The sequence below is a fragment of the Anoplolepis gracilipes genome, chromosome 8, assembly GCF_047496725.1.
Source record: "Anoplolepis gracilipes chromosome 8, ASM4749672v1, whole genome shotgun sequence".
Lineage (NCBI taxonomy): Eukaryota > Metazoa > Arthropoda > Insecta > Hymenoptera > Formicidae > Anoplolepis > Anoplolepis gracilipes.
Window position 1 is genome coordinate 6,235,754 of NC_132977.1, and position 18,194 is coordinate 6,253,947.

Sequence of the window (18,194 nt, forward strand, 5' to 3'; positions counted from 1 at the left end):
GTAAGACTAAAAGGTCTTTACAAAGGCTTTGTTCTTGTCATCGCGTTTCCGTTAAGTAGCAAACTATTTTCAACGCGTTGTAACTTTTTAATTTGCCCCGTGTAAAACTGAAAGTTTTGTACTTCAAGATATCGGTAAAAGTTTTACCTTTATCTGAAGAATTGCCATATGAGATACACATTATTCTTTTTGATTCTTCTCTTTTTTATCAGTATTATATTTTATGACTATACATTTATACATACACATAAGTTAAACAATCAGCATTATTTAAGTATAAAATATCAATTTAAATTTCAAAATTTTTTTAATAATAACATCGATAACATTTAGTATAAATATTTTATTTATGGATGTGTATATTATTTTAATATTTTGCGAACGTAAATATTAAATTAAATTTTAATGTAATGTGTGTGTATCAAAAAGTTTAAAAAGGTTACATTTGTATTTAAAATATTCTATCCAATTCTATATTTTTATACGGAAACATGTGTGTGTATATGTATACACACACATGTTTCCGTATCAAAATATAGAATTGGATTGTTAAGTTAGCGCTTTATTTTGTTAAAAACTTATTAATAAAATAAATAATATTTAATTAGCTTCTGATATGGGTATTTTTTATTGCAACGAGAATTAAAACATAACTCAATTAAAACATATATATATATATATTTTTTTTATTTCAAGTGAGTAAAGATTGATATTAAGAATTTTGCTTGATCGTCGAATATGCAATAATAATAAATAAGTAATGCAAGAAGAATAAACTCAATTCATCTAAACTATTGATAAATTTATATTTAGCCTAAGAACAATTATGTTTGACCTTTTACTTTTCTGTAAATTTTTCATAAAATAAATGACTCTATTTAGAATTTGTTTTTTTCAAAATATATTTTTGAAAAAAGAAAATAAATTTTTTTTATTCTCTCTTCGGCATTTCTGATCGAACGAAACGCTATCTTAATAAGAATAACAACGTTTCGCAATTAGAGTGCTTATTTGTGTTTTTTGCTCGTAAAAAAACTTTTTGTATGGATTTTGTTACGAACGAAATTCTCATTAAAGTGCGTTACTACTTATTGTTAGAAATGTTTTAATTGAGTTATGTTTTAATTCTCGTTGCAATAAGAAATACCCATATCAGAAGCTAATTAAATATTATTTATTTTATTAATAAGTTTTTAACAAAATAAAGCGCTAACTTAACTGCGAGTGAGATATTTATGAAATATTTTTAATATTATTATAAAGATTTAAAATTTAATGGCTACTTGCTTTAAATCATAGTGATAATGGATCTTTTAAATTCCCTAATCGTGACAAAATATCATTAATTTGACTTGAACTTAAATCAAACAGTTTGATAAGCTCATAAGGGTTTGATAAACACAAGCAATATGCAGTTTCCTATAAAAGCTATTTTAGTGAGTAATTATTAGAGCAGAGAAACACGTGTAAGTCCAACATTTAAAATTTATTGTAAAGTTCTACCCGAAATTTGTCAGTAAATTAGAATGCATGGAATTATCCTATGCATGCAGGATTATCCTAATATTATATATACCATGTTTCGACAAAATCCACATTGCGGCTATAAAGAATGTTTCAAGTACTTAACTATTTTCCGTAAAACTCTATTCGAGGATCAATGTAGGATCAGTGTATGTATTTCTTAAGAACGCAATCGTAGACTTCTTCAAAAGATAAAGTTTTACACATTTCGATCAATCATCAGCAAGAAATATGTAAAATTCAATGCTGTGAAAAATATGTAGCTTTCTAATATTATTGCATAAGTGACGGAAACCATTTTTTTTATTTATCTAGATCTGGCGTTAGTTTTTTTTTTTCTTTTCACTTGTTTGTTGTGTCTGTTTCGATAAATACGATATGTAAAAACACCACATATACTTGTCATCTCTGACAGTTAACTGACCTGTATATATGAAACAGTTGTCTCTTTCAATTGCCAACCTTCTGTTAGAGATATAACAGACTTGAACTTTTTATTTTATCGATAACGGTAAAACCAATGTTGCGTTAGAAAAGCGAGGTAAATGTTAAATTGGATCACGTACTAGAGATTTTGATTTAAGTTTAACGTAAAATATCATAGATAGTCGAGCAAGAGAGAGAGAGAAAGAGAGAGAAAGAGAGAAAGGGAGATCGGCCTTTGCCAACTTTCGAAGATGAGATGAGCTATCACATCTTACCAACTTTTATTAAACGTGACATTTTTGAAACCTCTAAAGCCCAATTCAATTTCCATCTTATCTAACATATCACACACATGTAATGTATAGCTTAGGTTAATTTAATAATTAAATGTTTAAATTGTTAGATTGAGATAATAAAAATACAACACGTTATCAAACAGTTGCAAAACAAACATGTAATAATAGAAACATGATATATGAATAGTCACTTTAGTCAACAAATTGTTATCACATAGCTATAAAAATCATGTAAAAATGATTGTTGTATATTTACTTTGCGGTTACAGGTGTATTGCACAAATAGAAAAGCTGAATATAAATGGTACCGAGTTAGAACGCAGCATCGATCATTTTTGATTGATAGGAATGCCAACGTAGCATTTAAGCAATCTCAACTTTGACATTTTACCATCCGTAACGCATGAAAGAAAAACTTATTTCACTCCCTGCTACTGTAAACCAATTTACGCAATTTATTTTTTTATTAAATTGATATAACAAAATAAGGTAAAAAGAATCGCATATAAAATTTATATAAATGCACATACAAATATCCAAAATTAAAAGAATAAGGTATACGAAGAATTAAAAAGTATAATGTTAGATGCATTTTCATCTTGAGCGTTTCTTCACTTTTAAAATTTCCACAAATCCGTGCAGAAGTATAATGTCAGCTCTGCTAAATTTGTCACATACATATCCAGACATTACCATTTTTCTGCCGCGATGTCAAGCACACGATCACGCGTAAATAAAACCGGTATTATAGGGGACTCAGTCACTATATTTTATTTATGATGATTTAGCATGTACTCTCGAAATTCGAGGACTCTGCGACTCGGTGATACATGTGATAGAGGACAAAAGGCATATCGCGATGACGAATTCAGAATAGATAATGATCCATATGACTAAAAAAAGCGCAAGCTCTTTGGCATTTGAAGATATACATATGGAAACGCCATATTGCAAAATTTTTTACACATAACGCTTTTGGTACCAGCAAAAATGCACATGCACAAAAGAAAATAATATGCAAAAAACATTTTACAGGAATAATATGTAAAAACATTTCTACTATAGGTCAATATGAACTGCTGTGTAACACTTATACAGATACTCAAGTTTCACGATTTTATTTTAATATACGAAAAATATAATATCAAAAATACAATTAAATCCGGGAAAATAAGTCGCGTACAGCATCTTTTATACGTCACAACTATACCGTACTTATATAATAGTTATCGCTGATTCACTGATATATAATAAATCAATATCAAGCAAATATATGTATAAAATGTTCTCTATTATTAGGAATAGTGTATTAAACGAATTCATTTTATTCACAAAGACATTTGGCGAGTTTATATCTATATGTTAATCTGCGTTGTTCACAAGAATGCAGTAAATTTACAACAGATTATATTTGTTGATTGTCTGCACTTCCGTTTCCGTAAAGCTTCCTAGTACCAAATCGAAGGCTTTGCTAAGGCGCTTATCAGTATTATGAATCTGTTGGAGGAAGATTGCGGAAATGCGGAATGGAGTGGAAATATTTGAGGAATATTATATAAGCGAATTAACGAGAAAATTTTGTTATCAAATTCTTATATCAGGATAATAATACTAAAAATGTAGACGGGAGAGGGGGAATATATCTACTAAAGAAATTATATTAATAATCACATTAATTATTATAAATTAATTACGATATTATTATATTTGTATTTTTTTTGTATTTTTTAATATAAATCATCAACATATAAAATAATGCCAATATTTTCTTATCTATTTCCTGATTAATTCATGGAATTTTACATACACAGATAAAATAATGCTCTCACTAATTTAAAAATTTACTTTTGATGAAATTATGCAATAGCAATTGTATTCTATATAGAATTTGACAACATAAATATTAAGAGTTTTATTTGATTTATCTGATTGATTATGGATAGCATTAAATAGATTAAAAAATAAATTTGAAAAATACCATTGAGCAAGAATGTAATAGAAATTAATTTAACGAGCAATTCCTATTTCATTCACAGAAGATAATTATAGTTATAATCTTTAGTATGTCGCGTATAATGTCAGATTATTATAATGTAATAGCTTAAGAAGAATTTTGAATAATTTTAAAGTTTGTTTAGGAAATAAAATGCAAACAATATCGTGTTTCACTTCTGTGCTATGAAAACTTTTTTAATCTCGGTGACAAGGACGCCATTTGCTAATAGCACTACATAATTTGCAACCATCATGCTTCACTATACGAGGGATACGTAAACTTTTCAGACTACATATTACAGCGCATACAAAATTATTTCACAAAACCAGCCAATTTGAACTAAGAAGATGTTACGTTTCTCATAATCGTGTCGTAAATTTTATTGCACGGAAAAAATTACTATGGTTGCTACAACAACATTCTCTATGTTTGGAAAAGGAATGTATATAAATTCAAGTTATATTGCTATTACATTAAATATATCTGTTAAGGTATGCTGCTCATCATATGGTTCCCATAATTCTTTTATATGGCTGGGCGAAAATTAACAATATTATTCTGTTGTGGCACCCTTAATTTTTTCTCCGTGTGATTCATAATACAACCAATACTGTATATGATTGACAAAGATTGACACAAGATGTTAAAAAATTAGATTCAAACATTGTGCAATAAATTATTTTATCAATTTGATATCAGTTTCTTTTAACAAAAGTTGTAATGGATTTCTCTTTCTCACATATTTTCTTAATTTTTTACAGTAAATATCTTCATAATTAAAAATAAGAATATGTTATCTAGTAATATCTGTGAAGATTAATTATGAGAGATAATTTCTTTTTTATTTTCAATCGTATATTAGAATTTTTTGTTATGAGGTCTTAAATTTTGAACACGATCTCAAAAGTTTTACATGTAAATTTTTAGTGCCTTGTATATCAAAACAATTCAGCTGTAAGTATCTCTCTTCGTTTTCTAAAGATTTTTTTTTTTATTCTTTAAAGAAGAGCCCCGTCTTAAAAGAATTCTTTTCTTATTCAAAAGGCGTCACATGGCGAGGCTTATTGACGATATGACAGTTATTGCTAACTTTCCCTACTTTCGCGGTAAAATGTTTTGTATCTAAATAACATTTATGGAAAGAAACACGCTCACAACTCTTGCATTTATAAGGTTACTGTCTTGAAAGCTGTGAAATGAAAAGCGAATGAATATTGATCTCAAAACATTTTATGCATAGTAAATTATTTTATTAATCTGTTAGAACTATTATTTGTATGATTTAATCAATATGATTTAATAGTAATTACTAGTATTTTCAAATATTTAGAACTTTATATAAAACTTTATATAATTTATACAAAACTTATCGCATGTTTTAAACTTATTATCTATTTCAATATTTGAAATATTTATGTTCCCTTTATTTTATCTCCTAAACATATGAAAAAACATTAATTACATTATATGTAGCTATAAATAAAAAAATAGTTACATTTTCTATTTTAATAAAAGTATAAATAGAAATTTAATTAATTTTAGTTAATATTTAATAAATAATTTTTTTTAATTCATATATTTGCGATTATATGCTTAAAACTATTATTATGTATATTTTCACGAAAACGATGATATACATATCATATTTTTGATACGTATTCTGTCGTAATAACTCTTCTGTGCAATCAATATACTTTTATACTTTTATTCGCGTGCTAAATCCAGAGAAGTATTAGAAATCTATTCTCCGATGTAAATGGACGCTTTGACATGGAAATGAACATGAAAATAGAAAAAGAAATAATTGAGTCTTGTTTATTAGCTCCGATATTTTCACTCTTATATTGTAAATATTTGTATTATTTGCATGTGATTTTTTATGTAGGTGAGTTGTTCTCACAATTCACGGGTGCACGGGCGTAACTGGAATATTTTTCATTCGATATAAATATTAAAACATTTATACATTTTCTCACGAATTTGAAATGTAGTTTATTTTTAGAACGAAAAAATAGCGAAATTTTTTTTATACGAATTCAAAACGTGGTTTATTTTTGGGAAGAAAATACCAAAAAAATTATTTGATCACTTTTTGTACGTTGCTTACAAATAAGTAAATACTATCAAACAAATAAGCATATCATAAGTGCTTCTCATTGCACATCTCACAAGAAAATAAAATATGTATGGCAAGATTATGCTAATGATAATTTATATGATAATAATAATTCAGCTAATTTTAAGATTATGGTAATTTATCTGCATCGGATTTAGGATCAACTGTCAATAATGTTTACCGATATATTTCACTGTTTTAAGTCCTTTTGTATTTTTTATTTAATGTTTTTATCAAACTATAATGTTTAATTCTTCATTATTTTATATGCACTTTTCTTTTATAAAAAGTTTTTTAAAAATAAAAATCTTTTAAGACAGCATATTATTGGTTGCATTAAAAATATATATTGTTACATAATATTATATCTTACAAAATAATATTATTATAAAGGTTACATATACTAATAAATAATTGATATTTATAATCTGAATTGATATAAGTTTCGAACTTTTTGCGGGTAATTTTGTCAAACAGCAATTTCAAATAATGAAATTTAGAGATAAATTGACTATCATTTGACGTCTATTAAAAATTCTTTTGAAAAGCCTATTTTAACAATAAGCAATTTCATGAGGCTTACTCTCATTGAATACATAGCAGGAAAAGGTTTCACGTTTCCGGTATCCAGGAACGTGACCGACATTTTTCTTCGTTCTGACAAAATGATGACTATGCACGCGTGACGAATCACCAGCACCCGGTGCAGCCGAAAAAAAGATGCTGTTGGCAGTTTTTTCCTCTCACCGCACGCACGAAATATGCAAAAATAGCAAATAGATGCGCGCAAAACATTGCGGACTCTTGAATCCCGTTGGCGCTCTTATCATCCTCCGCTTTTATTTATTAACCCATGAACAAACCGTACCGGGTATTTTTGTTCGCATAAAAACTGCACGAGACATCGTAAAAATTGCAAGAAATATTACATGGAGCACGCAACATTATATATATTATCTCATATCTGATTTGAAAAATTGTCCAGTTGGATCTATAGATAAAACACTTTGCTCATTATTTTTAAATAATATATTATCCGCGCAAATCATTGTCAAATGATAAATTCCTTTCTCGTAAAACGTAATTATTTTCTGACGCAATCAGGAATTCAAATTTATATATGTATGTCTTCTGACATTACTCTCTTGTTTGTTGTTTTATTTTTTCCCATGTTTATTGCAACGTGTGTACATACATGTATATACACATAGTATTTGTGAATTAAAAATTAAAACAGCATTCTTTATAATGTAGCCTTCGGGATAGATATAAAATATGGATAATTTAATAAAATTATTTGCAGAATTAAAAATTGGAATCTTTGTTAATATAAAATTTAATATTACTGTGCTAATAGCAAATTAATTAATATTTATTGTAAATTATATTGTCATTTTGCCAAAATTTCAGTTTAAAATAAATCGGCGCAATTTTCACAAAAATTTCAATTTCAAATAAGAGAGCTCTCCAGAAAGCTATTTAGCTCAGTTTGATACAATTAAAAGCCGATTACAAAACAGTTCAGTATTATCGAATACTGTTGCTGTCAACGATATTTCTGGACAAATAACCATTCGTGCGATGTATTGCTCCCAAATTTCAGTTTGCAAAATATGGAAGCTAAATCAATCGCTGATGGTGAACTCTTCGATAAACAATTTCTTTAATGTTTTTCACGTCAATAACGGAACATGTCATCATGTGAATTTTAAATGACGCTAGAGTTGCATATTCATGAATAAATAACCGTGTTCATATTTCTTTTCAGAAAAGAAAGTGATTGTGATGCATCACTGCATTATCTGCATCATAGTATTATTTAAGATTTTATTATGAATTTTATAAAAAATATATACAACAATATGCTGTATATAAATATAAAAATATGCATTTTATTTCAAGTAAACTGAAAAAGTATTCTTATTTACGTTAAATAAATCTAAACTAAGAAAAGAAGAATCTAAATAAGAAAAGAATTCTTATTTCTGTGTTAAGTAAACATGTTGATAAAGCAGTCTCAAAAATTAATTTACGTTGACAGTAAATAGTAAAGTTTAAACTTGACAGTTTTATTATTAAAATCTTTTTAACATTTCTCTGTGACTAAACGCGCTATCTACTATTTATAGAAGACATCCGTATTCTTCATTGAACAGAAGTCAAGTAAAGTACAACAAGAACTTACCAAGTTTAGCAGATAGACATTTGTCACTGTCCGCATCCGTTTGTTTCTCGCCAGGGTGATGAGCACCAAAGAATTCCCGACAATGGAAAGGAAGAAGATTGTACCGTATAACGGTATAATGAGATTTTCCAGAAGGCTGTCTTGACCTGACGATTGTGAAATGACTGGTGAAGTGACGTTGGCAATTTCGGAAGTAATGGTGGAGAACCGTGGAAGGTCGGTAACGATCGTTGAGCCGTCATCGACGACTAAAACACCGAAATATTCGGTGGAAACCAGGTTATCGGACAAGTTGCGCTCTTGAATCGACATTTTCTTGTCGCTTCCCTCTCGTGTGCTCGTCGATCTTTCGTCGACCCCTCGTCGACTCAAGCGCTCATATCAACGAAAGTATCCTGTACCGGACGTTACACATCATTTTGAAATGTCACTTTATCGAACCCTTGTCACATAACTGCACTGATGAATATAGGTTTCGTTCATTGCTCGTTAATTTCCTAATGTCGCTTTAATTGATAACCGTGCCACGATAAAGTCAACAACTTTTTTCCACCATTTCAAACATATCTTTTATAATTCTGCGACTCTATTATTGTTTCGCGAGAATTTTGTCACTACAAATTCCTCCAACGTTAGTTAACAATTATTGCAGCATTGTTTTGAGCATTAATGTGAAACTGTTGGTGTAATATATTAACTGATAAAGTTTAAAAAATATATATACATGTATGGCACACACATTAATAATTTAGGTATATTAAAATAAGTTTAAAAGTATATTAAACACTAATGACCCTTGCGTTTCACTCTTGCCATATAATTATAATTTTAGTTATTCTTCTGAACTTGTGATGGCTCTTCCGATGAATATCTGTAAAAGAACAAGATACATGAATTATTAAAGCAATAATTCTGTGAATAATGTGATATACTTAACAAACAGAACGTGCATTTGCATTTCTAGTTTCCATAAGCAATACATATTCAGCTTAAATGTTCCTATATAATGCAAACCGCTATTAAAGCTTGTATGTATTATATTTATTATATATTATTATAATTTATTTTCATCTACTTTTAAGTAAGCACAACGAAAAAAATTACAATATTAACAGAGATGAATTAATATTTGTATCAGACGATGAGAAAAAAAGATAAAACCAGTTTTAAAAAATTATAATATATAATACATAAGACAAAAAGAAAAAATCATCTTATAAATAATGTTTGTTCTATGACATATTCAATTTATTGATTTGATCTGTATGATATTGAAAGTTCGCGTATAAAACAACAATAGGTATAGATCGTACGTATCCCTTTAATAATCCGTTGTAACAATGCATCTATGACAATGCATTTCTGTCAACTGATATCAATTGATGACAGTTATTTATTATAGCCTTTGATTCTCCATTTTTGCTATCATAATTCTTATTATTCTTATCATCCTCGCATTATCAGTAGATATATGTGTACCCAAATACACATACACACACGAAATTTACTCAGTTTTTTTTAATACTACTAAATTCACTTCTTTCTTAGAGAATGACTAATAATTTCTTATTTCATGCAACAAAATGAGATGACATGAATTATAACAGCTTTCAGTTCGCGAATTATATGACAACATAGCATCCTCAGACAGTTACGAATGTTTCTTTGTTCATTTTTCCTTTATACTATGTTTCCTTTATAGTTCTTTATATTCTAAAACTTGTGCTGCATCGCTATGTTTTTGCAATAAAAAAGTTTTGCGTTATCTAGTCTTTAAGCTTTTTATATCGTTGTTCTTTTTCACGTTTCTTTCCTCTCTCTCTCTCTCTCTTTTTTCTATAGAATGTAAGAAATATTGCTGTATGTGCTTATTGTAGGTAATTCTTTCTCTCGCTCGTTCAATTTTCCACCATATTACCGATAGTGCCACTCGATGAAGCATATTTGTCGAGGAAAGAGAAAACCATGATCGCGACATGTATTCTTTACTATACTGATTATGGAAATTTATTACATGTACATCGTTTGGAAGCTATGAGAGTCTGCAAAAAAACTTGTTGATGCACATTACAAATTCTTAAGAATATTAATATAAAAATAAATCATCATAAAGAGAATTACATAATATAACTCATGACACTTATCCAAATCTTTTCTTTTTAATTAATGAGCATTTGATTTAAAAGACATTGTAATTCGAATTTTTTAAGAAAAAACAAAATTCACTTATATGTGAGATATAACGTATAATTTACATTTAATATATTATCTCTACCATAAAAAATTTATATATTACAAGTTTTTAATTGTAGTATATAATTATCATAATTATAGTACCATTCTATTATTGATTGAGGAGAATAAAAAGTATAATACGTTTCAATGACAAATGTTCTCTTTCTATTGGAAAATAATATTGCATAATAATATTGTGAAAATCGGAATAGTATATTAAATTGCATTTTTGCCAGCAGATTTAAAATGCATAAAGCGGCTTAAACAAGATTTGTACGTTCAAAGTATAAATACTGATTCTCTTTAGATTCTCTTATTGGAAAATACATCAGAATCAAGTAAAACCTCCTTTTCTTATTTAATTCTTGAATTGTTATGTTTCTATGTGCCTTATTTGCTTCTAGATTTAAGCTGAAAAAAAATAATATGTTTGTATATTCTCGCATTATCTCCTGATAATTATTGGACCACTTTATACAATATATTCTAGTTTTCACAACTGAATCTATAAAATATTTTATTGGTTTACTATATAATTACACATTGCAATCAACGTTACTAAATCGTTTTTTTTATCCTTTTGTACAAAGAAGTAAGTTTCAACAAAATAAATATTCAGAATATAAATGAAAGCAACTGAAATACAAATTAAATGTTCACTCCAATTTTCTGCATTTAAATAAATGATATCTACTGTTGCAAATTTTAAACTTTACGGAGTAGAATTTAAAAAGTTATTTTTTTTTATACCAATTAATTTAAAAAATTATTACTTAAAAAAGGTTAATCAAATGACTGTAATGACTATTTGTATAATGTATAGTCGGTTATATAATAAAAAAATTGAAAATATATATATATATATTTATAACTTTGTATAATTTAGATTTTCATGCAAAGCTGAAATCAAGTATACGTTTATCAATTTAAAGAGGAAAGGCTATCGATTTAAGGATGGATAGTTAAGTAAAAAGTTAATAAATCTAATATGTTTCGAGATTCATGAAAAATATAAAATAAATAATTAAATTTTGAGTTAAAGTAAACATTTGCTCTGTAAAATTGAAATTATTGTTTTCATGAATTTTTGTACACACAAAAATTAGTTCAATATAATATTCAAGATAATATTTATGATTTTAAATTGTGTTCTATAGAACAAATCTTTATCTTAACTTACAAATTAATTATTAAGTTTATATTTTAAAAGACTAAAAGTGTTTTTCGCAATGTCAAATTCATGAATCTTGAAATGCGTTGGATTTATTAACTTTTAACATAGCTGATCCATCTAGTTTCGCCTTATAATCGGTTATTAATTAATTTTTTTATATACTACATTTTTTCAACATACAAAAACATTGTTTTAAATTTAGCCTTCTGAATAGACCAACTGTGTAAAATAATTTAAGAATAAAAGAAATAACGTTTATTGTGAGGTCTGCTAAGAAAAAACTTTTGCAATTTTAACTTGAACTGTAATATTGACCAGTCTGTGTGTATATATATGTGACTACTATATTGTATATAGGTATACTATTCTTTCCAATCTTTTTTTCCGCAATGTTTCAAAAGGATATTCAATATACGCAATGTATATTTTCTACATGTATGTATATGACAAAGCTTTCAGAAGATATCGCACACAGATTTTGTAAAGAAATAAAATATTTTTTTGAATGCATAATCTACCTTTGACAGACAAATTTATAGGAAAGCATCCAATGATGTATAACTTATGTACACGAATATTTCTTCTAGATATTTTGCACTTCAAAATTATATCGGAGAGGTTATAACGATACTGTAGAAATAAAAAAAAACATTTAGGTTGATTAAGATTCCATTCATGCAGAGTTGGATTCGATTTCGGTTGTGGATCTACTGCGGTTTCACTTACAAATTGCAATATACAGCCGTGCGACGTGCCGCGGATATTTGATTTATCATTTGCTATCGTCGTGACTCTTTCGATCAATCATATTCCGCGCAATTGCCATATGAAAATAATCGCGAATAATAACGACGCTGTATATTGTATATAAACAATTGGCTAACTTTTAAAATCGACTTACTTACAGAAAAAGAAAATGAAACATAAAACACGTATACACTTTACAACAAGATAAAAGCAGGCGCGCGATGCTTGACCTAATTTCTGAAAAACTAACGAGATTATTATGCATATACAGGATGATATCAGCACAATAGGTTTGCGAGATGCAATAACAAACCTGTTGTTGCGTGACAAAATTATTATAGCAAAATTTACTTGTGGCATTACCAGGTTTGCGCACGTGTTTTCAACAATGTCTAATTTACAATGCTTGTCATAATAACGCGAACTGTTTATAATGATTTATTATATAAATTCATTTATTAATTTCATATATGTTCCGTAATAATTATTTCTATCGCATTTATTTTGAGTGACATTAGTAAATAATAAGTAATTTAATGCAAAAATCTATCAATAAAACCATATGTTTTTGCAAGCAATTATAGCAATATTAATTACATTGATATAGTTATTGTTCTTTGTGTAATGAGATTACGAAGAAATAAAACGTTGTACGGAAAATCAATAAATATAATTATACGATGGAGAACCGCGAGCTATTTACACAACAATTAATAATCCCGTTTTATGTGTGTTATTTATTTATCGATTATTCAACCGTAAATCAATCAAAGCCAATAACTGTTCGCGATAACGCACGCGACAGATTCTTAGCAAATAACCAGGGAGTAAAATTTTACACAATCGATTTTAGCATTAGACTACCCCACGGGGCAGGGTCGGAATCTCTAATTGGAGTATAACTGCGCACGAAGAATATTTGCGGGGATTGATAAATTTTCGCCTCGAATGCCTGACTGGGGTTAACCGAAGTCCCTCGAGGGCTGGAGGGCCGTTGTTCGCGAACTGGCACGTTAAAGTGTTAACGCGCTCGATGCCTGAGACAGTTTCCACAATTGTTGCCGCGCGCCAACGACTGAGGGAGAAACCATACGACGGCTCATTCCCATTTATATACTTCAACATATCCACGTAGGAACGGCGTAAAACGAGAATGAATTTCTGAACCATCCGCATACCGAATCTCCGGCTATATACGTGGTGACTACGTACACCAACTTATTGTTAAATGTACGTACATATGTTTGCGATATACACGACTGACGTTGAAAATGGTAAAAATGTCAGCGGGACGAATTGAATGTTATACGCAAGAGCGTTTTCAATTAAATTTCACGGTCGAGGATATGAACAGACTACCTTTTTAGATGGACTGTCACTTTCAGCCACTAAAGGAAAAACTAAGAAAAATTGTGATTTTCCGTTGATTTTTCTGTCGGAAGGAAGAGATGATTTTATCATAGAATCTGTATGAAACTGCCTCGCACACAAAAAGCTGAACTCTCTTTTAATGAGAGCATTAGCTCTGTGCATTTTCTGGAAATTTGAATGATTCTATTGTTCTAAGAAAAATCTATTTATCTGCGTATTTTCTGTAAAGTTCTCAATTTGATGTTCCACGAATGGAAATATCTGTGAAATTTTAATAAACTTATACTCGGAAATGTGTCGTGGACAGACAAAGTGAAGAGAATAGTTGATATACGACGGTACATACGAGGAAGCGTATCACCATGGGGACACATTTCATCTCGTCCCAGATCGCCGGATGGGACTCGCGTAGATACGAAAGACGTAAACAATGTAGTAAGTCATTTTATTAATGCAACGTTGCAATAAATGTTCGTAGATACTTCCTGTCATTTGTATGCGCGCATAGCTCTACGGTCTTTTCAAGTGGATCGGGTCAGGTCAGCTCTTTCGCCGCAAGAGAAATGCTACGTATGCTATGTACCATATGATCATCACGAAATCGTAGTAGAACTGTAGAGCAAGTGCAGATGCGCGGAAAAAGAAAGGACAGACACGAATAAAACGAACCGTACAATCTTTTTTTCAATCTCTCGTCACTTGGTTCTCACACAGAACAAGCGAGAATCTACAATGTTGCTTTTTCTCAATTTATACAATATTTATCCCGCTTTCATATGTACTTATATCGTATGTATGGTATGTATTCTTTCTTTAATTTCAGTCCCTCGATAACTCAATTATTTCTCTTTTTATCTCTTCCTCTCTCTCTCTCTCTCTCTCTCTCTCTCTGTCTCTCTTTCTCTATACTTCAAATTTTTCCTTAAGTCTTTTTAAAGTTCAAATAAGTATATAAAAAAATACATATACATATATTTCTGCAAATGTAATGACATTTGTAGAAATTATAATAAATCAAATATTATACAATTGTAGGAGGAAAATGATGTTCTTATCACACTGTATATAATAATTGCATATGTTAAATTGAATGTAACATGAACGCCATTAAATCGAATAAATCCGAAACTAGTGCTGACATTTGAAATACAATCATAACTACTAATAATTTTGCATACTTCTATTATAGTATTAATCATACACCGCGCAGTCATTTAAACTATACACGTGGATTATTTTATATTATGTACGCTATTATATACAATTTAGCATACTGATTACCTTTCCACGCACGCAATAGATGAATTGATCGGAAGCTGCGAATAATCGATGATTCATTGAACAGAGAATGTATCCGACATTTAAAATGGATATACATATATAACGGTATACACATTTTGTAAGATATATATTGTAATATTCCATTAATCTTCATAAAGGACGAAGGGCCGGAACGTAAATCTGCCTGACTTCTTGAGCTTGTCTTGAACATACCAAACTTTCCCCTTAATATTTTATAACGTGAGTCATTATTTGACAGAACAAAAGTTTATTCATTTTTTATATTCTTTGCGAAGATTATTACAATTTATTTTTACTTATTAAATATTAATGGATGAATAATAAATTAATTTTAGATATTTGTACGAAAGCACGCTGTTTGGAAATTAGCGATGAAATATGGCTAGCTGTTACTAAGATTATGTCTATCGAGTATAGGCATACACACGCAATGACCGCAAAACTAATTTTTTCCATTCCTACAATTATTTACCATGTTATAATAATTACAAAATTATAAAATAACACGTATTATAATATAGAAATTCAAATGTGATTTTATTCAGCTAATTCGGTAAATGCTATCATCTTTCTAAATTAGCATTTAGCGAATAATAGCGCTTAATCAGTTATGGAATATTAACAAGAATATCTACTAATCATTAAATAACAAAATGTTTTAGCAAATTAAAATGTTTTAGTATTTAATACGATTATTAACAATTGTAATAAGATACATTATATCGATACATTTTCGATATTAACCTATCGACCTAAATTTTCAATGGATGGATTAGTAATCAATTTTTTTTATGTAATCGACGATATCTTTCACGATATTAATACATTTTCTTTCGATAGACAATCTGATAAGCTATTATAAATTATATTAAATGTCAAGAGAGTCGCAGAGAGATCACAGGTATAACGACTGATAAGCTCGACGAATAGTAAATCGCATTTTCAGCGATCCCGAGGCATCAATCAGTCCTTGATATCTTTGTCAATCTCTGATCTCCCTAGCTTTCACAAGGAACTCTGGCCAACTTTGAATATATAAGCGGTGTTCATCAGAGGAGAACGAAAATAATATTATTCGGGACATTAATCATTTTGTATGATATCTCAGTTTAGCTCCTCTTTTTGTCGTAAATTTAGTTTGCATGATAAAAGCCGCCGCACGCAAATTGATATATAAAGCGTAACACGCGTGAAATATGAACGGTTCACTAATGATACACTCAATATGTGAGTTATTATACATATGACCAACACTAAGTGTTTCAGTTAATACATTTTTGCAGTACGCTTATGCGTTTTGTAATACATCCTTTATTCGTCATTAATTATCAATTAACAAAACGATAAAGTTAATTACTTCCTGTGCATAGTAATAATGTTGATTAGAGTATATGACATTACAGGAAGATTATATTATAGCCGATTACATTTCTGTAACTTTTGCGCGATATTTAAAATTAATAAATATCCGTAATATTCATAACAACATATGTATACAACATATTGATATCTAATAATAAATGAATATATAATATATATCAAAATTGTTTAACATTTTTTATATTAAAATTGCTTTAACATTTGATGAAAATGTTAAACACGAATTAAGCATATAGTGATACCAAAAAACTTTTTACATATATAAAACTATTACAATTTTTAATATTTTTTGTTATAATTTTTATTTTATTCTATATTAGTCTATAATTAAATAATAATTTATAATGATTTTATTAATAATATTTTGACACGGTATAATTTAAGAAAAGATTAAAAGATAAAATTAAAGATTAAATTCACACAAATAAAATATTTTTATGAAAATGAAATATAATATAAAATATAAATGTGTACGATGAGTTGTGTTAAAATCTTTCACTCACCAATATTTCAAACGTTGGTGTATATCAGCACGCATGTTAAAATGTTTATATCACATAGAATCGTGTTCACTTCTCTATTCAAACAAGCATAACGTTCACATTCATGAATGTTTTAGATCACTTAAAATAGTTTGAAATCATTCACTGCAAAGATAATAATACCATAACGATTTTATATTTCAGATTTATATCACGGATGGATTCAAGATAATTTTTCAAAAATATATTTTGTTATATTAAAATTATTAATTTAAAAAATTGTGCTAAGAAATTTAACTAAGAAATATATATAACGTTTAATTATGTGATATTTTCGTGGTAAGTTGTTCTCTTGTGCAAGAAAAACACGTTTAAAAATTCATAAAGTCCTTTTAATTTACCTTCTAAAGCAATTAAATTGTTGTCACATTTTAAAAGAATTTCTTTATTATTGTCCATTTTACGTAACAAATATTGTCATTGCTTTTTATGCGATAAATAGTTAAAGAAGCTTAATTGTTCATCTCCTCAGGGATTCTCTTTGATTCAAATTTCAGTCGATTGACTTTAAAGTAATAATGTTTTTTCACGCGTATACATAACTTCCCATCTTTCCATCCGTTTTATTCAATAAAACTGAATAGTATCGCACATTGAAATTTTATACGATAGTTCGAAAATGACTGCGGAATCGCGCTCTCGTACAAGCCATCAATAAATTACATAATTTATACTTCACGCTCCATCGCGGCCCAGCCGCGTTTATAAGCGAAACTGAATCTTTCAAATCGCGTATATAAATACCAATATATCTGATTACGTTTTTTGTATCTCTGCGTAATATTTCTAGAAAATTTTTTATTTTTTTAAGTTTTTATTTTCGTAATTTTAACGCGCGGGTTACATAAAATCAAATATTTCAATTTGTCAATCAAATGTCAATCAAATACGCGATAATAA

General features: G+C 28.5%; 1 protein-coding gene across 9 annotated transcripts in view; it reads right to left on the bottom strand.

Moving 5' to 3' along the window:
- Window positions 1–18,194, bottom strand: part of LOC140668671 (cholecystokinin receptor type A) — a 41,278-nt gene that overhangs the window by 20,463 nt on the left and 2,621 nt on the right. For 4 of the 9 annotated variants that reach the window (XM_072897889.1, XM_072897888.1, XM_072897897.1 and 1 more), the window contains 3 exons: window positions 17,636–18,080; window positions 17,256–17,399; window positions 8,544–9,414 (listed from right to left, as the gene is read on the bottom strand). In XM_072897889.1, coding sequence (XP_072753990.1) covers window positions 8,544–8,855 — 312 coding nt within the window. In that variant the 5' untranslated portion in view covers window positions 8,856–9,414; window positions 17,256–17,399; window positions 17,636–18,080. The remainder of the gene's footprint in view (window positions 1–8,543; window positions 9,415–17,255; window positions 17,400–17,635; window positions 18,081–18,194) is intronic. The other 5 variants (XM_072897890.1, XM_072897893.1, XM_072897892.1 and 2 more) reach the window with 5 other exon arrangements.